Raw genomic sequence first — 26,497 nt, 5'->3', positions numbered from 1 at the left:
TACGTTATAAGTGGATCTAAGATATTATATTTCCATACTCATTGTGTACTGCATATAAAAAAAGACTTGCTGCGCATCTTTGGTTTTTCTTTTTTTTCATTCTTTATCATCTTCTATCATCCGTGTCTTCACTGGATCGTCTTTCAGTCTTCCAGTGTTATCCTGCATCATCAACTTTGTCATCCATTTCTCTCCTGTGTTGTCTTTCTGCCATCCATCTTTCTATTGCATTGTCCTCTTATCACTCAGATATTTACTGCATAATCTAATCATCATTCCTCACTAATGAATGACTTTTTTTATCATACAACTTTTATTTTATCAATTCCCTGAGACTCATCTCAACAGTACAATCTTTTTCTGTCATCACACGTAATCCAAATTCTCTACTTTTTTATCCCTTGTGTGTGTGTCTGTGTGTGTGTGTGTGTGTGTGTGTGTGTGCTGTGTGTGTGTGTGTGTGTGTGTTACTATCATATTCTATTGCTGTATCATTTTTTTTTCCTTTGGATTATCATTTCGTATTTTGTTTCCATATTTCTTTTCTGAAATGAAAGTTAGCTGAACTTCTTTCTGTTCTTTTCAGGGTCTTGACTCTACCCCTTCCCCAGGCGGGTCCAGAGCTAAGCCCTACACGTTAATCTGGTCAGCTGTGGTATTGATGGTCGAACAGCACACGTCGGTATGCTGGACAGTGAGCTAGCTCAATCAGGTATGCTGGATAGAAACCTATCCCTTTCTCTTTTGAAGATGTTGATTGGTTTATTCACGATGCATCTTACATTTGCTGCCAATATGTATTTTCTTATTGTGTTCGTATGTATCTGTATGTGTATTTGTATGTATCTAATGTGTGTTTGGTGAACTGTGGCAGTTTCATCCCCTTGATTTTACTGTGGAGTCTGTGATCCAATACCATTGTATTACATGGATACGAATCTGAGACATGGTATTCTGGCACTGTATAAAGTCGTCCCTAAATTTTCACTTGGTCTGAGTTCGGTAAGTTGGGTGTAAATTGCCCAGAGGAGATGGTCGTTTGCAGGTTATGGAGAGACTGAAACCTACCAGTCTGTGTCTGGTAAACATGATAATCTCTCGCACTTACATTCCAGCATTTAGAACGCTGTTGCTTTAAAGCGCTGCCTCTAGTTTAATGTCTGAATGAATCATTATGAGAAGTTAATTGTTCTTTGTATATATTCTCGAGGTTGGCAGCTTCACAGACTAATTTTTTTGCAAATAATGTATAAGTTTAAGGTGTACGTTACGATATCTGGTTAATGTTCATTCAGTGGTCCAAAACCCACCAGCTACAACCACGTACATACATTCACATGTTTTTAAAAGGTGTTGTTAGTGGCAGATGATATTTCTCAGCTGGAGTTGGAGCACAGGGACTCACAGCTGGAGTAGGAGCACAGGGACTCACAGCTGGAGTAGGAGCACAGGGACTCACAGCTGGAGTAGGAGCACAGGGACTCACAGCTGGAGTAGGAGCACAGGGACTCACAGCTGGAGTAGGAGCACAGGGACTCACAGCTGGAGTAGGAGCACAGGGACTCACAGCTGGAGTAGGAGCACAGGGACTCACAGCTGGAGTAGGAGCACAGGGACTCACAGCTGGAGTAGGAGCACAGGGACTCACAGCTGGAGTAGGAGCACAGGGACTCACAGCTGGAGTAGGAGCACAGGGACTCACAGCTGGTGTAGGAGCACAGGGACTCACAGCTGGAGTAGGAGCACAGGGACTCGTAGATGGAGTAGGAGCACAGGGACTCACAGCTGGAGTATGAGCACAGGGACTCACAGCTGGAGTAGGAGTACACTCGCATATGCTGGCGGTGTTGAGGTAGATGATCGATGTGTTAGCAGACCATAACTTCATTTTGAAGGGTTCAGTTTGGGGTTCATGGCGCCGTGATCAAAGTAACACAAGAAGGATTAATTCTGTCTATAAAGGTTCAGTTTTAATCAAGAGTGCTTAGAAAACTATTTCTCGGTTACTCTTTTGTTAGAGGGAGCTTATGCTTCATCTTGTTTTCTGTATGAAGTTGCCAGTTTGTCCACTATATATCCTCACACTCTTCCAGGACAGTGTGGCTGGACGACCCACAAAGTCATCTCAAACTTGAATTGTATTTTTCGTGTTATGTTTCACTGTGAATTTCGTACTAGCTGGTGGCCTTAGTGTTGCTATACGTCATTAATTTCATATTTATATCTCAATATGTATGTTTGCCGCTTTCATTTGTTTATTGACATTACTAAGTATCTATTTCGTATAATGTTTAACGATAGTGTTGGAGAGAGAGATTGACTGGAATCTGTTTAATGTTCCATTTGGAACTGTTGGACAAAACGTAGAAGACTTCCAGAACTTAGTGGATAAATATCCACACAAAGTTCATCAAAAAAGCTGCAGTGGTCAGCTGGACTAGAAATGTAGTCAGATTTCGAGATCGAGGAACCTCCAAGATCAGTTTAGAATGATGAAGAACAACTTAATCTTTGACAGTTTTATGGGTTTTGTGAGAATGAAAATGTGGGAAGAAGAAAAAGTCATTTGTATAGATTGGATTTATTTACTTTTACATAAAAAAAATGTGCACTAACAACATTTTGTACAATATTTACAGCGTTTGGCACAATCGTAATGTGAACTAAAGCAATGTTATCACCATTTAGATTAATTAGCTACACTCATATATGCAAATCAGCATATCGTTAATCTATGACTCATATACTAAAGATACACTCTCGATTTGGTTTTCATTTAACCAAATTTCCATTTCAATTATCTCACTCTCACTCAGGCATACCATTGAGAAAGTATACTTGAAGTATACATAACCTTTACAGCTAAATATTGGAATAACAAAACATGGGTTGCTTCCCATTTCAATGCCAATTGATGGAATCATTTTTCTATCACGTATCCAACGTGAAGAGATGGTTATCCATAAGTTAAATGATGCCTTTCGTGTTATCATGTAGTTAGTAGAGCTAAAAGACGAAATTCGTTTCTATTTTACATATTTGTTAACACCTACCGGAAGCTAACTTCCCTAACAATGAATATTGTTCCCTTAAAAAAAAAAACAATTAATTGTTGTTCGTAATCAACCTTTCTTAAAATGTGTTTGTCACATAGGCGAACACACACACACACACACACACACACACTGGTAGAGGCATCATATACTCGACTTTCTGAGAGCATTAAACCTCCCACTTCGAGACTCGACATCATAGCAAGGCGAAGAGATGATTATGAGGCTAGATCATTCAAATTGTTTTCTACTTAATATTCTTCGTAATAACTAAGCTTTTCCACTGCATATTTCGTTTATTCCATTCTAATATTTTTTTTTCAGTGGGAGTTCATGCTCTTTTCTCCTCATTTACTTCTGCCTTTTGCTTTCGAATCATATTTCGCCATGGTTTATCGTATTTCATTTCCTATTCTATAAACTTATTGGTTCTAGTTTTACATAATTTACTTATTTCTATTTACGATTTTGTATGAACATTCCGAATTTCAGTTTCACCTTCTATCATCTAGATGAGCAACCCTTACACTTATCATTTTCATTAGTAAAGACTCGATGATGTTTATCTTACATTTGTGTTTTGATATCGAAACCAAATCAATCATAGTTTACATTTTCTTTTACAGTATATACCCGCTTTCTCATTTTCTTTATCCTGCTAAAAAAAACAGACAGTTACACATTCACACGCGCACAGACAGAGGTTCTTAAAGAGACACTAGGTTCACTGAAGATTGAAGATGAAAAGCAGCTTAAGTCTATCTCGGAGCAAAATAGATGGACGTCCAACCAAATAGATTTGACAGTTGATGACACACACACACACACACACACACACACACACACACACACACACACACACACACATACACTCTCTAATCCATCTACCTCAGAATCCAGAATGTGTTCAACTGGGGTTAACACAGTGCTGGTAAAATAATGCTGACTTCAAGACCCCATAATACAGAACAGCTGTTCACGACACAGGTGAAGAGAACTCATCCAGCCAAGACAGAGCTGAACATTTGCTCTGTTCTCAAGAGACAAAACAACTTCAACTGACAAACTCCAACAGTGGGCCACTACACCACCGAAACAAACCTAAGAGACGTCTCGAGGAGCAGAAACATCTGCTCACTTGTTAACACGAAGTCTCAAAGAGACAATTGTAATACATGTAAAGATGACGTCAACTCCAACCTCAGTCACTGGATGAGTAAACAAGACAATGGAAACAAGTAGACATGTGCCTGAGGTGGAGCTATCACAGAGCTGGGGAACCACCCCGGTAAACGTAACCCAATGAGGGTCACATAACCCCACCGGAGAGAGGCTTGGGTCACCCTATCCAGGAAACTGATTGGACGATGGAGAAACTTCATTCCATAACGTAAATAATCGTGGAAATTTTGCATTAGCTCAGAATATGGCTAAACTCTCATCCATATTACAGAATTATCAAGTGATTTTGTCATTATTAAGATGATATGAACATATCAAATGATGAAACAAGATAACATTGTTGGCTTTCATGTGATTAACAGAAAAATGATATAAAAAGGCACTTGAAATGTTTACATTCGCATCACTAATCAAACCATTTACACTCACAGCTTATGTCTACCTACCAGAATTATCTTTTTAACTTAATGCTTCATAATGTCTTACAATGACAAAAAAAAATACTTTTTTTGTAAATAATGGCCCATTAGAATGATAAGAACTTCCTCCATATTTCTAGTGTTGCACAGAGAGAGAGAGAGAGAGAATTTTGCAGTTCCAAGATATCTGTATTCAGCGTAATTTCAAGATGTTGGACGTGGCATGTAAGGCACAAAGGAGGTTGAAAGACATATTTCCTAACGTATTCTATGTTGGAAATCCTCACCAAGGTAACAATACCTTATCAAGAGACCTAAGATATCATTCGGACGTGAATAAGATCAACAGGAGCATTGCGAAAACACCATAAGACACAGTGCATTACCAAGAACACAGTTCACCTGGTTCAATATTATCAGCACTTGCACAGGATCACGCCAGATGCACTTTTCCACTCGCCTCTATGTGCTTCCAGTGTGTATGTGTTGCAGACGGTCACATTGTGCTCAAAGGTAGCCAGATGTGTGCCACTAGAATCAGTATTTGACGATACTGAACAGTGCCACTGGAGAATAGATTCGTTCACAGACACATCAAGAAGGCCATGGATGCACCTGTGTATATATCTCATCACTGGGAAATACAGAGATACACATTTGCACCTGAGGAAAAGAAACCAGGTCAGCAACATTGTCTATGACTCTGGCAGATGTTTAGGATGTCACAAAAGTGACATATGATGTCTCCCGGTGTTCCATGTTGCGAATCCAAAGTTCATTAGTGCTCTCTGCTGGGATCCCTTGATGTCACGTATTCCACGTTGCGACCCTGACTTCCGAAGGTATTACCAGGTGTCTCACGAGCCTATGATGTCAACAGATGGCTCACGAAGACAGCAGGTAATCCATGACATCATCAAAGAGCCTTTGAAGTCACCAGCTGTCAGGAATCCAACGAAGTCATCGAAATTCTCACCTTGTCATCCATGTCCCAGTGACATCCTTCATGACATCATTTATAGTCCTCGTTACACCATGGGATGTCCCATAGTTTTATGATATGTATCATGATGTCACCAGATGCCCAGGATGTCACCACTAAACCCCTACCAGTGTTACCGGTTTACTCTCTGCTGCTGTCCGCCTGTCACGCACCCCTGAGCAGGAAGGGTCATGTCCTCGTATCTTCCAGGCCCATCTTCCAGAAGGTCATCTTTTCACTCTTTGTCTCACACAGTTGCTCTATCTCTTTCCAAAGATTTTCCAAGTATATTTTCGTGATTAGGATCTCATTCTTTTCTTTATCCTTGTCCAGTTCTGCACTTGCCAGTTCTGGATTCCAGTCTTCGGAGAGTCATAATTTGCTAACTAGTTTGTCGCCATTCCGGTGAGGTATTTAAGACCCCACTCGTCAGAATTCCAGAATTCCTAATTCATTTTCCAGATTGCACCCGAGCTCGTTTGCATTCCAGACACACTCGATAAAATGCCACACTTGTTTCATGTGGTTCACGGGGCAAAGTAGAGTCATCCTTCATCCTCACGTCAAAGAAAACTGGTTCTTGTTCTTGATGACTATAGAGTACAGAGTCGAGGACTCCCATCGTCTCCTGGTGCCCACTACTTCCCGCACTCCTACCATAAGAGCACTGAACACCCCATCCCTTTTCACTTGACCGGTCTACCTAGTGCTTTCCTTACATTCTCCTCGTCTTGACAAGTTTCTGGATGAAGGAGGGAAGAGTGCGTGCGTTCTCGATACGTGCGGGAGGGAGGGAGGCGGGGTTGGAGGAGGCTAGGAGGTGGCGCACCAGCTCCCGGATGTTGCCTCCATGAACCTCCCGGGGTTCCATCGGCAGGTCTGCTGGCAAGAAAAAAAGAAAACGGGAATTAAACGGGAGAAAGTTTTATGCTAATGTGACCCTTAACACACTTGTATCATTCAGTCATTCAATAGCCAGTAATGAATAATTTCTACAAAAGTACTATTAAGATATTGTGGGCTCAAATTATGCTCGCTACTGCAACATATTACTTCCATCTCCACCTAATCACTTTGCTATCATCTTATGTATACATGTCATACAGTCACACATCATGTACATTACATTTAAATGTATATCAACAGATCCTGTATGAATAAGTTATACAGGAAATAGCCAAAACAATACAAGTTTGTAGTTCCTTATAAAGGTTGAAGTGACTCTTAACTAGAAATACTAGGCCTCATTACTACAAAATACAGGTGGCTAAAACAGACATATCTTTCAGTTAGAGTTACTGTACCATCCGCTGAGGCTGGATGATCGCCTTTATCTACGTAGTCTAAAAACCAAAGATTATTTTTTTTATTGATCATCTAATCGATCAAGCTAAATTCTGATTAATAAGTCTTGTTTTAGGATTTGTACTTTTATATGACTCCCTTTCACAGTAACGAGAGACTCCACTTCTGTGATATAGCTAAAGAATGTCAAATGATTCCAGAGTTAAACCCAACGAGTCGTCTCTCCTAGCGGGGCAGCAGACCGAGGCGAAGCGACTGAGGGCTGGAAACCTACGACCATTATGTGGCATCAAGGCTGAGTGACCTCCCCCCCTATCCTGAACACCAGCTCCACCTCGCTCTGTCCACGTCTCCGTCGGTCGTCGAAGTTAACTACCCGAGGTCTTGTGTGGAAATCTAGAGGGACGCTTTATGTGGTATCTCCAGTGTCTCTTCCTCACCTCTCGTCTCCCATCACCGTCTCTGTCTATCAACTGATGGGTATCTGGGAGGGTGAGTGACCCCCCACTGAACACCAGCTCCACCTCGCTCTGTCTCCGTCGGTCGTCGAAGTTGAGGTTAAACTACCCGAGGTCTTGTGTGGAAATCCAGAGGGACGCTTTATGTAGTATCTCTAGTGTCTCTTCCTCACCTCTCGTCTCCCATCACCGTCTCTGTCTATCAACTGATGGGTATCTGGGAGGGTAAGTGACGGCGGTACAGTGAGCTAGCAGTACAGAGGCTGTCAGGTTCCCTTCCTGGTCCAGGTTCATAACCACCCTACTCTCTTCATCTCACACGTTACATCTAACAACGCGCAACTCGCACAGTTCTCTATATTCAACTCTTCAAGTTTTCCTGCGGTGACGACTACGCGCTAGCCCTGCCTAATGGCAAAGTCTTGACATTAAATAAGTCTTCTTTCCCAAAATCGATGTCATTCCATAACTGAAGAGCAGTATTTTAGTGAGAAGCAAAACCTATTCTTAAAACATTTTCTAGTCTTCTTTGTAACCAAGGGATAACCTTCAGAGTCTTAAAGAAGACTGTAGAATTTACATAGATTTTTTTGGGTCTTAGTCTGTCTTCAAGATGCTTTTATAAACCTTCTCTGCAACATTTCCATCTTCAGCGTTCCTCTTCCTCCTTCCTGTGTCTCCTCTTCAACAAGGTCGTCTGAGATCATATCATATATAATTCATCATTCCATGATATATCTTCGCCAAGGTGTATGCTCCCTTCCTCTTCTTGATTAATTGTCATGACATTGTAAGATATGTTCCGGTGGCTCGATGCTCTAGTACAAAAGGAAACACAGAAACCACAGTTATCTTCACAGTTGAGCTGAAGACAGTGTTTTTCCTTTCTAGTTCCCTGGTTGAACCCTCTTCCCTCCTGCACTGTGAACCTTTTGTCTTTAGGTTCAGTAGATCCTCCATGTCAACTGAACCTCTTCCTATCTTAAGTTCCCAGTCGTCATGTGAGTTACGTAATTTCTTCTTCAGGTTTGAACCCAACAGTTCCATAACCTCTCCTCCTCCTACCCTGATGTTTATCTTTAAGTGGTTCTACTGAGAGAGAGAGAGAGAGAGAGAGAGAGAGAGAGAGAGAGAGAGAGAGAGAGAGAGAGAGAGAGAGAGAGAGAGAAATTACTGAACGAGTACTCGCGACATCATCCCAAAACAAAGGGTCTAAGGCGTACCGCTCACCGCAGGGAAAAGAGCTACGAAAACGAGTAACGTTTTGTCAAGTGTTATGTCTGAGATGGAGAGATTGTGTGTCGGTGGTGGACTGAAAGCCAGCAGCAACCTGTGTGTAAGTCCGAGAGAGAGAGAGAGCACATCAGCCTGAGCCAAAGAGGGAAACCTGACAGTCACTGTAGTGCCGGCTCACAGCCTCGCCGCCAGTGTCCCTTCTCTATACTCAGGTGGGTAATACGTTAATACACATGGTCCCTTGACGTTGGCTGCCTACTACGTACCTACCTACCGAAATAGAGAGAGAGAGAGAGAGAGAGAGAGAGAGAGAGAGAGAGAGAGAGAGAGAGAGAGAGAGAGATCGTTCACCCCCCCCAGCTCCTCCCAGCACCCAGCCATCGGAGCATGTAATTTATGCAGACAACGTACAAGAATTCAGTGTTTTGGACATGCTAAACGGGAGGGAGGCTGATGGAAGGGAGGCTGATGGGATGGAGGTTGATGGGATGGAGGTTGATGGGATGGAGGTTGATGGGATGGAGGTTGATGGGGTGGAGGTTGATGGGATGGAGGGTGATGGGGTGGAGGTTTGAGACGTTAAGTCACATCAAACACTGACCACGAGACCATAAACCCCAGCAACCATACCACCATGACTCTCACCATCACTCACCACCATCACTAACCTCTCACCATCACCAAAGATCACCACCACCACAACTACTCACCATCATTCACCACCATCTCTCACCACCATCACCTTTCTCACCATCACCAACCTCACAACCGCTCTCTACGTCACCACCACAACCTTCATTCACTACGACCGCTATCTTCACCATCTCTCTCACCACCACTACCACCACTCCCATCTCCACCAACACTATCACATCACTGCCCTCACTAACCACCATCACATTAACATCACCACCATTATCACTCTTTTCACTGATGCAAATTTCTTGTGGATTTTGTATTGTCTTCTCTTCCTCCGAGACTTTGATGCATTTCAGCAAATGGTCGGTCCTTCTTATGAGCTATGAAACGACGAGTTTTAGTTTCCTGAACAACCCTCATCTTCTTCATTGTTTGGTCTTAAAATCTCATTATATCTAAATAGCGAGTAATGGATGCTGAATCTAACCTGCCATATGTGTTGGTCATCTCTCTTGTTCCCTCATAGATAGCCTTTGCCCCACACCTAAACTTCCATGTCACCCACACAAGGGTATGTCAACTCCTCCTCGTCACCCACACAAGGGTATGTCAACTCCTCCTCGTCACCCACACAAGGGTATGTCAACTCCTCCTCCTCCTCCCAGTATATTCACGGTATTCCAAGCGATTCTTCTGAGCTTTGATGTAGCACGATAGAGATTCAAGACGTGGAATGATACAGATTCAAGACACTGTATCTTGGAAGAGAGTTAGGACTTTACCTCACATTCCTTCATAGTACCATATTGACGACTCTACCTAAGATTAATTCTTCAGACTAGAAATTTGAGTTATTTTGTCATCCTTTCTGGTATTTCCCTGCAGCAATCCACAGCGTAATCCATATGTCAGTAGGATTCTTCGCTCTACATCTCACTCATATAAAGTCAATGTATTCCGCAGGGGTCAACTCTACTTCTTTCATTCCAGTAGACTATTCACTGGCCCCTCTCTCCTTCTTTCCTGGAAACCTGCATAATGGTTCTTGTAGTCCTGGGTATGTATCTACCCCTTGGGGAACCCCAGAGACGTGTTTTTGACCTCTGTGCTCTTCCAGTAAACTATTCACTGGCCCCTCTCTCCTTCTTTCCTGGAAACCTGCATAATGGTTCTTGTAGTCCTAGGTATGTATCTACCCCTTGGGGAACCCCAGAGACGTGTTTTTGACCTCTGTGCTCTTCCTCCTTGGCTCCTGAGGCTGCCTGGTGTCGCGTGAACTGACTGCACAGTAGAGCATGACTGGTTGCACCAGCCACCCTAAGGTTCTTAACGCATGGTCACCTCCCAACAGGTTCTCAACGGATGGCCAACCCTCCCCAGCAGGTTCTCAACGGATGGCCAACCCTCCCCAGCAGGTTCTCAACGGATGGCCAACCTTCCCCAGCAGGTTCTCAACAGATGGCCAACCTCCCCAGCAGGTTCTCAACAGATGGCCAACCCTCCCCAGCAGGTTCTCAAAGGATGGCCAACCTTCCCCAGCAGGTTCTCAACGGATGGCCAACCCCCAGCAGGTTCTCAAAGGATGGCCAACCCTCCCCAGCAGGTTCTCAACAGATGGCCAACCCTCCCCAGCAGGTTCTCAACGGATGGCCAACCTTCCCCAGCAGGTTTTCAACGGATGGCCAACCCTCCCCAGCAGGTTCTCAACAGATGGCCAACCCTCAGCAGGTTCTCAACAGATGGCCAACCTTCCCCAGCAGGTTCTCAACGGATGGCCAACCCACCCCAGCAGGTTCTCAACAGATGGCCAACCCACCCCAGCAGGTTCTCAAAGGATGGCCAACCTTCCCCAGCAGGTTCTCAACAGATGGCCAACCCACCCCAGCAGGTTCTCAACAGATGGCCAACCCTCCCCAGCAGGTTCTCAAAGGATGGCCAACCTTCCCCAGCAGGTTCTCAACGGATGGCCAACCCTCCCCAGCAGGTTCTCAACAGATGGCCACCCTCCCCAGCAGGTTCTCAACGGATGGCCAACCCTCCCCAGCAGGTTCTCAACGGATGGCCAACCTTCTCCAGCAGGTTCTCAACGGATGGCCAACCTTCCCCAGCAGGTTCTCAAAGGATGGCCACCTTCCCAGCAGGTTCTCAACGGATGGCCAACCCTCCCCAGCAGGTTCTCTGTACTGTACATCCTAAAGGTAAGTGAAATCGCCATCTGAGTTTGCCTTTCGTCAATCAGCCAGCTGGGTGCCGCTCTAAGAGTGATTGATAAAAACTGTTACTCCATGTTGGAGACCCCATTTCCTTCGCCTTAATTGTCCTTGACTTCACTATTCTCTCTCTTTCTGTCTTTAACCTACCTCAATCCCTTCCCATTACCTCGTTCTCTCTCTCTCTCTCTCTCTCTCTCTCTCTCTCTCTCTCTCTCTCTCTCTCTCTCTCTCTCTCTTCATATCCTTCCCTTTCCTTTTTTTTTATATCTCTGTTACATCATCTCCAGCAGCACGTAAAGAATAAATCAGGCGTACGTATAAGACAGAATATCTTCATCATAATTCACTACTTAGTAACATACTAGCGCCCCTTCCCCAGCACAACACCTGAGACCTTTTTTTTTTTCTTTTTTTCCCCCCCTCGAGCGAAGGACAATGTAAGGCACAGCACAGTCATCAGATTACACTGAAGATCTCTCAACAAGTCTACCCATTTCTAAACCCTATCTAACCTATCCTGGGAGAAGATACGCTAATCAGGGAGAGGCAGGCAGCACCTGTTCCACTCAACTGTTGTGTACAGGTGCGTAACCTGAGACCCCTACACCTCCCTTCCCACCACTGGAGGGCTCAGCAGGTGTGCTGTATGGCTGACAGCTGCCGTTATAGGGTTTCTAGGAGGCTGGTCCACACTATCGTAGCGTACTGTGGGAATTAACCTTCGCATTAGTGTTACACGACTGAAGCGTAGCTCTGGGTACTCTTATTTGCCGTTTGCCAGAACGTCACACACCAAGTCAAGGTATTCTCAAGACAGAGAAGGATCAGAATCCATATGGCTAAAGGACAGGATGGTTTTAGAACACTGGGATTCCTTCAATCAAACTCTGTTGTCAAAAGATCGTCAGATATTTCTGTCTCTGTAGAAAAGTCATGAGAATTAGAACATGTATATTGGGATACGCACGAACATTTTATTATTCAGCATTGGAAACGTCATGTAAAACATTGATCCATGATGAATCCCATCGATAGACATTATCAGAAAGATTTAGCGATTTTCTTTTCAAGATTAATCAAGACGACCAGAAATACATACTGGTAAGGAAAGGACGTAGGAAGTACGAGAAACTCGTTCTAAAAACTACACCAACTTCTACTGTCCTCAGAAAAACCTAGTCAAGTGTCCTCCAAACTTCCAGGAACTGTCAGTACAACACAAATGATTCTAAAAACTACACGATGTGTAGGGGGGAAAAAGATCGGAAAAAAAGCTTGCACATGTCAACAGGCACACTCCTTCCCTCCAACAGGATCTGCGAGACTGGAGCCTCACCCCCTCCCTGTACAGGAGGTTTTTGTAAGTCCAATGCCGTTTAACCACCGGTAACTCGCAAAGGTCCACTCGAGCCAGCCATTCGCATCCTTGAGCTCGACTTTTGCGTCTTAAAACAGGTAATTCATTGCTGCCAAGAAGATACATTTGCCATATCTTGATTTCAAAGAGAAAATGTGGAGTCGTGTTGGTATACAGGGTGGTGTGCCGAGTTTAAAGAGCTTCAAGGTGTGTCTGGATACGTCCGTAACTTAACAGTCAGCTCATACAAGATTCTCTTGTTCATAGAGTCAGTATCAGCTACATTGTTGCCACCCAGTGTGAGTTCTCTCTCCCTCGTGTACAGCACAACCAACACAGGTAGTCTTAAGAAGTATCTAGTACAAGAAACACGTCAATATCACAAACGTGTCGTATGTGTTCATCATCTTGGTCAAGGGAGGTGATAACAGCACATTTAAATGGGAGAAGAAAACGACGTTGGGTTCAGTTGCCCCCCTTGGGTCAGAGCCCAGACGACAGGTGGCTGGACGCCCTTAGGCAGGAGGGTACAGCTGCCGAACACCACCATCCCCACACTCCCATCCAATCTTATCTCGATTATTCCTAATTAAGTATTCATACACGAGTTTATGGTCGCAAGATTTGCATGTCTGCTAATAAGATAATATTTTCTTATCAGATGAGACGTCCGAGATCAAAATATAATAATTCATTCACAACATAAACGTCCAAATTCCGATCGGCCTTACGATACCGAAGCTGAAAAATGAAGTTTGGGTAAACTGTTTACGAAACGTAGATCCTCTTGGGTAAAAGAATACGACGCCATGACTGTTGTCTTCGACAAGGGATCTGAGAGCCTTTACAGGGGTTCAGATCCTTCCGTACTAGCCATACACGACCCCGAGTCAACCAGATGGCCATACCCCTTGGTACTTATTTTTTTTTCTTCTTCTTCTTCTTATCCTAGTATGGCCTCTCGGGACGTCGGCGAGCAGAGCCTGCTGCCGGAGATCGAGGTAATTGTGCTACGACCATTAGCAATTATTTTCTTGTTGAGATTGATGCCTGATAAGATGATGCACTATTATCATGATTATAAATAAATACGCATGAGAGGCAAGAACTGCATCTATCAAAATGTAGAGGATAAGAAAAGCAGATTCGTTGGACAATGTTTAAGGTCGTGATCACAGTTCGCATCTGTTCACTGAAATCTGCTCATTACAATTTTCCCACATTAATGATATCTATATATCGTGGACGCAATTCGTCGCCTGGTTCTGTATCAATCATAAAGACAGGTAAGGAACAGGAGGGTTAATAATACAATCCTTATCAAAACCTTCAGACAGCCACTTAAAGCCTACCACTCCTTCATGACCGTGAGGCTAAAAAAGTCATTGTTCCTGTAGAGGTCTTGAGATGGGATTCAAGAGTGTGTGTGAGAAGGGGTAATGTAATGGAACAGTGCCTAAATACCACACGACTCACACCGTGAATGATATTCATGCCTAATTTGCATTCCAATTCATGATCGTGACATAAGCAATGATAGCGCTCCTCCTTAGGCCGAAGGAGAATAGTGTATGTGATCACTCGAAGCGTCAGTGTATGAATGGCAAGTGACCAGAAGAGACATTTCATGCCAAAGCTCTATCCTGGTGCATGATGGTACCCCACAAATCACGACTCTCTTGACTGGTATATTTCAATTCATCCCCAGATGTTTACCTTCTGAAGATCATCAGTACGGAGTATTCCTACCATGCAAGAAGTGTATTTATGATACACACAAACTCGTTAGACTCGGGAAGGCATAAAACATGGTGGATATATTTGGGTGACGAAGAAATTTGAGATATAATACTCGCTCTTTAGCCGAGCCCTAATGTCTCTCTACTGTAGTCTGTCAAGGCTCCCATATATAGCTGTACAAAGTATCTGTATACACAGGGCTTTGTGTGTTGAGGTCTTGTGGTGTACGATAGCAGGCGGAGAGTTCGTGAGGTTTCTAGGATTAGGTACGACGGCTCTATGATGCACGATACTTGAAGTAGGCGTATGATACTGGCCGTTGCGTGGGCTAATGTTGTCGTCGGTTTTTCAGATCTCTGTCTTGGGGAAGTGTTGGCTAGATGTTGAATTTTGATGATGGCTCTCTTGGGGAGTAGGTTTATTTGTTTTATTTTTGTCTACAAAGGACACCAAATGCGAGCAGTAATACCTATAATATCAGCATCGAGATGTGTGTATATCCATCTAAGTACCTACTTATTTATAAGTGGTCTTGGAGTTATGTAGTGATGATAATGACTGTGTGTGTGTGTGTGTGTGTGTGTGTATGTGTGTGTGTACGCGCGCGTGCGATCGGAAAAGGGACCTGACACATCAGACTAGGAGAATCCCTCTCCTTCCAGCGGCACCACAGTTTTCAACTCTATTTGAAACACTTGTATGTCAGTAGTGAGGCGACATTATGTGGACCACGAACAAGACCTCTTGAATAGACGGTAAGCCTTCTTAACGATGACAATGGGAATCAGATTGTCTTAGGATCTTCTATTTGTCCGTCTGTCTCTTTCTTCCTCACCTTCTCCCTCTCTCTCTTCTCTCTACCCGTTCCCTCTCAGCCTACCGACCTCTTTCTTCCTCACCTTCTCCCTCTCTCTCTTCTCTCTATTTACCCGTTCCCTCTCAGTCTACTGACCTCTTTCTTTCTATTTACCTTCTCCTCTCTCTATCCCCCCCTTTTCCTTTATATCTTTCTATTTCTTGGCTCTACTTATCTTTTCCTTCGATTCCACACCCACCGCCCACCATAGCGATCGTCCTTCACCCACCAACTAGCCCACCTTAGTCCCCTCTCACTATCCTACTCTCCCTTCAACCCCACCTACCCTCCCAGAACCCCACTAACACCACCTGTAGTGTCCCCCCACTGCCACCACCTGCAGTGTCCCCCCACTGGGTGAGTGATACACTTCTGTGAGGCCCGCGGTTAGCTCACTCAAAGCCACACTCATCGAAATTAATGACCTGTTGATTGAGGCCATACAGCCGTGTATTCAGGCGATTACAGAGAGAAAATGCCATTATTTACAGTCGTTAGCCCAACTCCACAACCCCAGCTCGGGTACGGCGCCATCCATCCTCTGTCATGGTGGTAAGCGAGCTTTACGTCCGTCTATATTGACATAATATGATTTGAAAGTAAAATTTGAGAAATCATCGTTATGTAAAATGCTGTAATTGAAAAGTGAAATCCAGACCTGATCAACGAAACGAAAGACACTGTAAACACACACACACACACACACACACACACACATATACATATATATATATATATATATATATATATATATATATATATATAAACTATTGATACTGGAGTTTGTTCATTTCAAATATTTCAGATCAGACAAGTGATAGTATTAGTCAGTTGAGTCTTAGTACAATGATTAAGAAAAAACAACACAAGAACTGCGTAGAACGGTGGTTATGTCGTCAATATTGACTGTATAATGATCCACTGATCCTGCCGTCATGATTGGGTATGTATGTATTCATATGTGGCTTTATATTCAGACAGGTATTCATACACAGACGCGTGTGTATGTATGTGGTTGTTTGAAACACACACACACACACAACACACACAACACACACAACACACAATACACACACACACACACACACACACACACACACACAGATTCTTTGAAGGTTCGAGGCCTGAACATGCAAGAGGGTGTGTGGGGTGCAAGGGATAAAATCAATTGGACCGATGTGCTATACTGGGGACGACGTGCTGTCAGTGGGCTGCACTAAAGCACATGAAGCGGTCGGCAGAAACCATGGAAAGATATGTGGGAACCTGGTTGTGGATTAGACTTACGTACGATGCATTAAACTTGACAGCTTGTGTGTGAATGTGAAAATAATGAGTGAAGACTATCTATTATCAGAAGTGAGAGGAGCAAAGAGGAGAGGGGTAAACCATGGAAGGCCAGAACGCTGGAAGCTTTGGTGTATCGGGGCTAGAATGTATAACAATGAACCAATGATTCACAAAAGCACGACGGTTTTATACGAAATAGTTTCAACCAAGTCCAGTCCTCTGTTCTTAACGCTACCTCGCTAACGCGGGAGATGGCGAATAGCATGAAAGAAAGAAACGTTCAAGTCTGGCCCAATGTGTATGATTTCTTTTATAACAGGCATTAAGCACGATGAAAAGTTAAATGGTTGATGTCATTTATTTAGATTTTCAGACAGGATATGATGAAGTCCCACATATCTTTATCATCCACAAGACAATGGACATGGAAGATGTTTTTTAAGGGATCAGAACGGTGTTCTATTCTCCATGTTACACGATGGACTGCCGACGCAGCCAAGGAAATAGCGATACAGGACTGAGGCAGACAGCTTAGCTCACCCTTAGCATCGCAAACGATGGTCTAGTATTGTCCAGAGATCTTGACACATATGCATTATCATCGTCTTCCTCGTATATCTCTCCTTCTCCTTTTTCATTTTCCTCTTTTCAGGGACACTTTGTTTTCTTTGCAGTCGTCTCCAATTTTTCCGTTTCTCTAAGTCCTTCTTCTCTTTTCCTTCTGCGCCAGTTTCTTCTTCCTAAGTCAACTTTCTTTATATGTGCAAGGGTCAGGAGGTAGGATGAGTGCTTTCCATCATGTTCCATTTCAAGCTATATTGTTTGATATCTCGCATCACGCATTACTCTTCGTTCACTGCTTGGGAAACATAACAAGCAACGTCTTAGTGTTTTTGAAAACTCACATCAGAGGTGATAATCTTCCACCCAGAGAGTTTACTCCAGCTCTGGGTTTACTATGATCTATTCTGATTACAAAGAACGAGTCTTGAAACAAGAGAATTAGGACATAAAACATGGGTTTATCATCCTCCATCATAGGTCGTCTAGGGAGCTGCCCACAACTTTAAGATTCACAAAGTCTTAAGCAGTGCAGCTGAAAGCGACCGGATCGGATGGAAGGGGTTTAGATGGCCCTGTGTAGCCGCAGGCACTACCTTCCTAGGATCGTGTCTAATCTAATCAAATCACCTTTTAAATGACCGAAAATACTGCATATTACATCACATATATCTTGGGGTATCCTTTTAGGGCCGTGGCTAGTCTAGCTGCCGTCAAAAACACGTGTCTAATCTACTCATATTCAACTTTAAGTCGAAGTATTTCTTTTTAATTCATGTCTTTAAAATCTAATTTCAAGTACGAATCTTGAATAAATGGGTGGATTTAAGCTCCATGTTAGGTATGTATCACAATATTACCCATAAAATTTTGTAGCTCATTTGCTTACCAGTGTTACGTTAAAAAACCTTTATTAAATGAGCGTTCGTTTTCATTACTTCATGTTTTCTCACATGGTCAAAGGTTAGTATATTTCTCCTAACAGGCAATGCCTGACCACGAAGAATTATGGGTTTCTTGGCGCGGGAAGAATTATGCGTAGATATACTCTCTGTTCTGTTGTGTTTTGCCTGATGTTTCAGTCCGTCATCACACCTTACCGGCAAGGCACACTACCAACCAGCTCCTCCGCCACAATGACAAAATCTAGTCTTAGGTACTCGCTCATACTCTCTCTCTCTTTCCTCCTTCCTCTTTCTCCTGCCTTTCTGTCTTCCTATGTTCTCTTCTAACTGACTATTCCAACTGTACTTTCGTGGGTAAACCACACACCACCCAATATTCTGTTACACACACACACACTCGACAACATACTCATTATTCATCTTTTACTCCTACATTACTCACTAGAATCGATTCCTTCACCACACGAGTTCCTATCTTAGTAAGTGGCTTGGTATCATAGTAGTGGCTTGGTCTGGTTATGAATACTGTAAACTGTGATGGCTGTGAATAGACAGACCACTTACAGGGAAGATTTCATTGTCTACAGATAGACATGGATCACTTCAATGGCTCGTTTGGGACACCTGTTGCTTGTGTTGTCTTTCTGAAAGTCTTCATGAGAACTAGAAGTTGTGGGATAACGGTTGGTAATCTTCTGTACCCAAGTGTGGAAAAAGTTTACCAGGAAAACGACATAAGCCTAAAGTGGGTCTATGGGGTTTAGTGGTGGTGGTCTTCGCAGCATAAGAAATATAGCAGCAGCATAGAAGCATAGCAGCATAGGCTAGTGACATACTGTGGCGATAGTGTAGTGAAAATAAGGGGTGTAGTAAAGACGGCCTGTTTGACCTGACCTCCTAGGTGCAAGCTGGTTTAAAGAACCGATTAAGAATAACTACCAATTTTCAGTGGAGCTTTACTGGACAATAATATGGCAAAGATCGTGGTCAATAATATAGCTAAGATCGTGGTCAAGAATTCTGTCGAAAAAAAAGAAGAGAGAAAGAAAAAAGGAAGCCACGTAGTTTTCAATACAAACACAGCAACGAAACTCAGAATAGAATATATGCACTAAAAGCAGATACACTGAATCTACGTACAATAACATTAGAGCTTCCCATCACACACACACACACACACACACACACACACAAGGAGGGACAATATAAGCGACAAAGAACACCTCGCTTGTGGGGCAGGGGGAAAGGAGGGAGTGCATGGTTAGCTGGGGCTTCCCAACCCATCCTACCCCACCACACAGGACGACTTTCACTTGGTGGTCGATATGCGGGGCCACGTACATACACCCACCTACACCTCCCACCTCCACACGCCCACGTATACATCCCACATACATATACCCATCTCCACCCCATACATGTCTACACCAACTATACATCCTACGGATACGTGTCCTTCTAAGTCTCCCACACACGTACACATGCGTACCCATGGCCACATACGAACCCCCGTTTACATATGACAAGGTACATACGGTCATCTATATTAGCAATACGTACACAGTGACGGTGGACATGTGAGTGTAGAAGGCGCTCAGGGAAGGAAGCAGGAGGGTGGGAGTTGCAGAGAGGAAAAGTGGGACAAGAGGAAGATGGATGGAGGGAAAAGGGGAAGCGTAAAATAGGGAGAGAGAGAAAGATTAGGAAGAAAAATGAAATGAGAAAGATGATGCATAACAGAGTCAAAGAGGAAGAGGGAGGAACTGGCTAAAAGTAGCAGAAGCAATCAAAGACTCGATGGAAGAGAAGGTTTTCAGGGAAGGGGAGAGAAAACAGAAATGGGGAGAAGAAAGTACGGAAGAGAAGGAAGACGTTCACTGGGGAGATAGACACAGGGGAGAGGAGGAAGGTGAGTGGGTGTGTGTGTGGGGGGAGAGGGCGAAATTGAGAAGAAGCTCCTCATATAAAACCCGATGATCGGAAATCACTTCACATGAGAAGGAAAATGGGGTGGGAGGTAGAGAGTATCGTTAGGAAAGGAAGAAGGGAGTTATGAGGGTGATAGATGAGGGATGAGTATGAGGGTGTGGCGGTGGGGAGGGAGGGAGAGAGTTGTGGCCGGGTTTACAGAAGGGACGGACGATAAGAGATAATGTCTGATAACGGGAAGTTGGAAAATGATGTATCCAGAGCCAAGAGCTGATAAAGATGGAAGAAGAGGTGTTATAAAGAAAGGATAAATGAGAGAATGATGGAGAGGAAGCAAGAAAAGTAAGGATAGAAGCGTAACAAGGAAGACCATCAGAGAAGGAAAGGCAGAAGAAATAGAGTAAAAAAACAGGTGAAGAGAAAAATTATTTTAGAGAGAGAGTGTAAATGAACCTGGCTCACCATGATATGTCCATACAACAGCATGTCACCATATGTCCATACAACAGCATGTCACCATAATATGTCCATACATGTCACCATATGTCCATACAACAGCATGTCACCATAATATGTCCATACATGTCACCATAGGTCCATACAGCAGCATGTCACCATGACATGTCCATACAGCAGCATGTCATGTCCATACAGCAGCATGTCACCATGACATGTCCATACAGCAGCATGTCAGCATATGTCCATACAGCAGCATGTCACCATGACATGTCCATACAGCAGCATGTCATGTCCATACAGCAGCATGTCACCATGATATGTCCATACAGCAGCATGTCAGCATATGTCCATACAGCAGCACGTCACCATGACATGTCCATACAGCAGCATGTCATGTCCATACAGCAGCATGTCACCATGACATGTCCATACAGCAGCATGTCATGTCCATACAGCAGCATGTCACCATGATATGTCCATACAGCAGCATGTCATGTCCATACAGCAGCATGTCACCATGATATGTCCATACAGCAACATGTCACCATGATATGTCCATACAGCAGCATGTCAGCATATGTCCATACAGCAACATGTCACCATGACATGTCCATACAGCAGCATGTCATGTCCATACAGCAGCATGTCACCATGATATGTCCATACAGCACCATGGGAGGAGAACGAAGAAGAACACGAGAGAGTGCATCAGAGAGAGAGCGACGCAGACTGACGGACGGGTAACTCTAAGGGTAATTTGATCATCGGAAATCACACCAGGTCAGAACCCACGATAATTTCCTGTGGCTGTAAGGCCACGTAACACGAGCTTGGGAAACGTCACCCTTGTGTGGCCGGCAGTCTTGGAGGGGGACGACCCGACGACGTCCCCCTCCAAGCCATCCCCCCCCAGCTGAGATTCAGGATGGGCTGAGAGAGAGAGAGAGAGAGAGAGAGAGAGAGAGAGGTGGGGGAGGATTAAGGCGTCCGCGCGGTGGATGGAAGGATGGGAAAGGGAAGCCAAATTGGTTCATGTAATAGAATCATGTGGAACACAATTAAAACTTTGTAGAAAATGCGTTGATAAACAAGAGAAAATCTATTCCTATATACAAAGGTAATACATTCATCTCTCCCTGTCTGTATAAATGGGATGTATATGAATGAATAAAAGGATAATCATGAACACGAGTGTCATTTCGTATACAAATCTGCGTTCGGAAATAAATACATTGAAACATGAAGTCAGCAAAAGACGAAGCAGCTTCCAAAATCTATTTCGTATACAAATTTGCGTTCGGAAATAAATACATTGAAACATGAAGTCAGCAAAAGACGAAGCAGCTTCCAAAATCTATTTCGTATACAAATTTGCGTTCGGAAATAAATACATTGAAACATGAAGTCAGCAAAAGACGAAGCAGCTTCCAAAATCTATTTTCCTTGAAATAATATGTATCAAATAAAAGAGTTCGCAAATGAGAATGATTTGGAAAATACGACGCGATAAGATTAAAAAGGTACAATTTGTAAGAGTGGAACCAATTACCAATTACAGTCATTTCACTAAATTGTATATAATTTCACGCCTACTTACTCTCACTATCAATTTGTCTTCATTTTACTTTGAAAAATTATTTGCAATACAATTAGTAACAATGTTTATATTTCATAATGGGATCAAAACTATATTTCGATATATAAACATAGTTTTCACGCTCAATCTTCTTTGATTTCGTTTTAATCCAACAGATGATCATATTATCACTAAAAGAGTTATGCTTATCAATTATCTTTTTCCGGGAAAATAAACATAAATAATATATATAAACACACTTGATAAATCTTTATCGTATGCAAATTTACGCGTAGGTGATCCGGTGTCATTCAAGGATACGACCTGATTCAAACAAGGAAATTTAGGAAAGGATCACAACAGTTTTGGTTAGTGTTAGATCCAGAAACTAGATGCTAACCTTACCATCCATTGCTTCAGGAAGTCCACTGGATCAGACTGTTATCCAAATCATCCTTGTTTGACCCACTACCTGCACTGGGTTGACTTCATTAAGTCGCTTCTCAAATGTAATAGTAATTTGATAGTCAAGTAGTCACATAATCGACTGAAGAAGTGTAGGCCACAAATCTCAACACTTATGAGGGAAAGATACCAGTTCAACATCATCATAGTCTATATAAACTATATATAATAACGCTATATGAACCCCTGTCTCTCTCCATGCATGGACTATCCTTACGTACACTTGCCAGTCGAACTCCTAAATCATTAAAATCTCACAGTCAAATAATCTTGAACTCCTCCTGCCCGACCAGCAGGTCCGACATGACCCCACTTGGTCGCTGTGCAAGTAGGGCTGTTGTGTCTCACTTCCCTCCGTCTGTAATGAAATATGACGTGATGACCCAGGTAGCGACTTCCTCTCCTTGTTTTTTTTTTTTCTCCTCCCTTGTAGGACCTCCCGTGCATTAATCAACAGGTAAGATTGGCTCTGCTCCTACAGTTTCGTGGGTTCCGATACGTGATCCAATTTACATAGTTGGCAGGCAGGTTTTTCTCTTCATTTTGCAAGTCCTCGAGGCATAATTACTCGTAAACGCTTCTTCCCTCGCCCTTCGCCGAAAAGAGCTGATTCACTCCACTTCCTTCGTTCCCACAAGAAGGTCATCATTACCCACAAATTACCGGCAGCTTGACCGGGAGAGAGACGGCGTTCCGAGGGTCGCTGGGCGAACACCAAGGGTTGAAGCTTGGTCCTCGACCATCTATCTACCTCAAGCAAGACATGAAACCATGTCATGTGCCGTGTGTTTGGACACCACATTCCCTCTGAGACACACGCCTGTGTTTACCCTCTTGACTTCGATTTATTCAGATAGTCTGACAAGTGTAGCTATATCTCTGGTGTGGAGCTTCCTTTGCCGATACCTAATTACAGTCTACATCTTCCTCAGAATACTTGAAATCCACGAAAGATCTGAATATATATATATATATATATATATATATATATATATATATATATATATATATACAACACACAAACCTCCAACAGCCAGGATCGAACCCTATTATTTCCTATTAGCCAGGCCTATAGCCTATCGGTTAACATTCCCGCCTCTTGCACAGGGGTCCCGGGTTCGATCCTGGCTGTTGGAGGTTTGTACGTGCGCGTTTCTACAACCAACTACCCGAGGAGGTACAGTTTGTTCAGATCCGCCGGACAGTTACTGTCGTTCTACAATACACAACAGACCACAGGATGTATGAAGAATGTGCAGGCAGGCACAGAAGGCATGAATGGACGTACATCCCCAACCATGGAGCATCGCGTAACCTTTACACTGTAACGTAACGAGCTTCCTGTCTCACTGTAGGCCTAAGTTGTCATCCCCTTAGTAGTGTTAAGAAGCTTATTTCAAAAGTCTATGAAGATATGATGAATTATAAGAGCTAAGATACACATTCATGTATACAGCATGATGTACAGGGACTAAAGTGAACAAGCCAGTGTCACTTAATACTATTCAGTTCCCCTACAAGAAGAGCCGATGAAAATGATCAGGGGACCCTATTGATGCCACAGGATTCGATCTCCTTGTATGAGACGCTTAGATTTCTTTTATTGGCATTTCCGAGAGGGAAGAATGGATGGGAGAGTGAATGAAAGGGACGTGAGGGGAGCGGAAGAGATGGAGGAGGAGGAGGAGGAGGTGGATAAGACGATGATGGTCATGGAGGAGCGAGAGAAGAATAGGTAAGAAGAGAAGGAAGAACAATAGAGATTATTGTGAGAGTTGCTGAATACACTCCTACAATAATGACTATGGCGATCATAGGGAAGGAGAAGAGTACACAAGTAGCGATCATACATAAGATGCAGTACACAAGCAGCGATCATACATAAGATGCAGTACACAAGCAGCGATCATACATAAGATGCAGCACACAAGTAGCGATCATACATAAGATGCAGTAACACAAGCAACGATCATACATAAGATTCAGGTAAATCTACAAGGACACGGACAATACGAAGTGCCAATGGCTTTCGTGTGATTACATCGCCAGAGCTGAATACGATTATGCAACTACACGAAAGCGGTAAAGATCTACCCAAGTCGTGATGTCGATGAAAGATTTGCAACAGGGAAGGCTAGTGCGTCCTTAGGTTACATATACAATGTTCTTGTCATGTTTTGTAAGGACATTTAAAGGTACATTTCTGCGGCATACGGAACCGAAAGTTTTCTCGTGAGTAACCAATGAGGTTCATATAACTGACTTAAAGGAAACTGGAAGAAGAAATTGGATAAAGGAAAAGAAAAGGAAGAAGTATATGAATGGAATCATGAAAATTACACAAGTTTTCTATGTATTGTTTGGTACGACTTTTATGGGACAACATATTCTATCTTTAGCAGTTTTATCACGCATACAACACAAAGTTAGCTGGCTTGATAATAATTAAGCCTTAATTATATAGATTTCCTCCGGTCACCTCTGGCAATGATGATAAATAGGCTAAGGAATTACATGCCTTTAATGTGCATGGTAATCACAAGTCGCTTGGCCAATGAGGCTTTCAGGTGTCTTTCTCTTCCAAGGGTCGGTAGATCTCAGCCAATGAGAGATCTCTACTGAAGAAATGGTTTATTGGAAGTAGACTTACAGTGCATCCAAAGGAGCACCTAAATCTTACTTCATGTTCGTCAAAACTTGATTCACGTCAAAGGATTTGGTAAACAGATGGGTAAAGCGAACTCCTAATCACTAACAGCGGTCGTAACGTAAGAGCCAATCGGACCGGGGCATCAGTAGGATAACCACTAGGAGTTCTAGCTCATCATTCAACCAACCACAGCCAGCCAAAGCTTCTCCACAGCCAATCAGAATCTAGCACTTGAGCCTATAGGTGCAAATGAGTGAAACGACTTATGACTAGTGAGGCAGAGGTAGATAACAAACACCGTATTCCGAAATTGACCCTAGCGACAGAGTAACACAAGGGCTAGAATACCTTTGGGCGATTAACGTAATTATTAATTTATATTTATGACGTACCCCAGAGATGGCTCGATACACCATGATGTACCCCAGAGATGGCTGGATATACCATGATTTAGCATTCGTTGTTTTTGGGACGAAAGGTAAGGAATGGGACTCCATCTACCTTCTAACGTTAGGAAGTTCTTTGCTTTTTCGTGTTTTCTCCTCATATTTTCAGTGGCTTTGGCTAGACTTATGAACCTCCTTCGAAAAGTTGGGTCACTGGATTTCATGCGTCAAGCTACAGGTGGCAGAAGCTAAGATAGTCCTCCGCTTTGAATGACATCAATGTCTACCTTGTTGACATCAGTGTCTACCTTGTTGACATCAGTGTCTACCTTGTTGACATCAGTGTCTACCTTGTTGACATCAGTGTCTACCTTGTTGACACCAGTGTCTACCTTGTTGACATCAGTGTCTACCTTCTTGACATCAGTGTCTACCTTCTTGACATCAGTGTCTACCTTGTTGACATCAGTGTCTACCTTCTTGACATCAGTGTCTACCTTGTTGACAATCAGTGTCTACCTTGTTGACATCAGTGTCTACCTTGTTGACATCAGTGTCTACCTTGTTGACATCAGTGTCTACCTTGTTGACATCAGTGTCTACCTTGTTGACATCAGTGTCTACCTTGTTGACATCAGTGTCTACCTTGTTGACATCAGTGTCTACCTTGATGACAGTCTCGTTCATGATGTCAATACCTCAAGCTTCTTCGACTCTTTCATTGTCTTCCTAGAACGTAAAGTTCTTCCCTTCGCTGGGCCTGTAAGTGGACAGAACCAGCCAAGATTTTTTCGATCGCACTTGAGGAACACTACCCAATCATGATGAACAGGTGA

At 43.2% G+C, this 26,497-nt stretch overlaps 1 protein-coding gene across 2 annotated transcripts in view; it reads right to left on the bottom strand.

Annotated features, from left to right (window-relative positions):
• Positions 1-2,565: 2,565 nt before the first annotated feature.
• LOC139748363 (uncharacterized) overlaps positions 2,566-26,497 on the bottom strand; it is a 93,521-nt gene continuing 69,589 nt past the window's right edge. Inside the window, exon 4 of one of the 2 annotated variants that reach the window (XM_071661456.1) lies at positions 2,566-6,518. In XM_071661456.1, coding sequence (XP_071517557.1) covers positions 6,352-6,518 — 167 coding nt within the window. In that variant the 3' untranslated portion in view covers positions 2,566-6,351. The remainder of the gene's footprint in view (positions 6,519-26,497) is intronic. The other variant, XM_071661457.1, reaches the window with a different exon arrangement.

Source organism: Panulirus ornatus, chromosome 73, assembly GCF_036320965.1.
Source record: "Panulirus ornatus isolate Po-2019 chromosome 73, ASM3632096v1, whole genome shotgun sequence".
In the NCBI taxonomy this organism is placed as follows: Eukaryota; Metazoa; Arthropoda; class Malacostraca; order Decapoda; family Palinuridae; genus Panulirus; species Panulirus ornatus.
The sequence above is the reverse complement of the archived record's forward strand: the minus strand, read 5'-3'. Positions and strand labels throughout refer to the sequence as shown.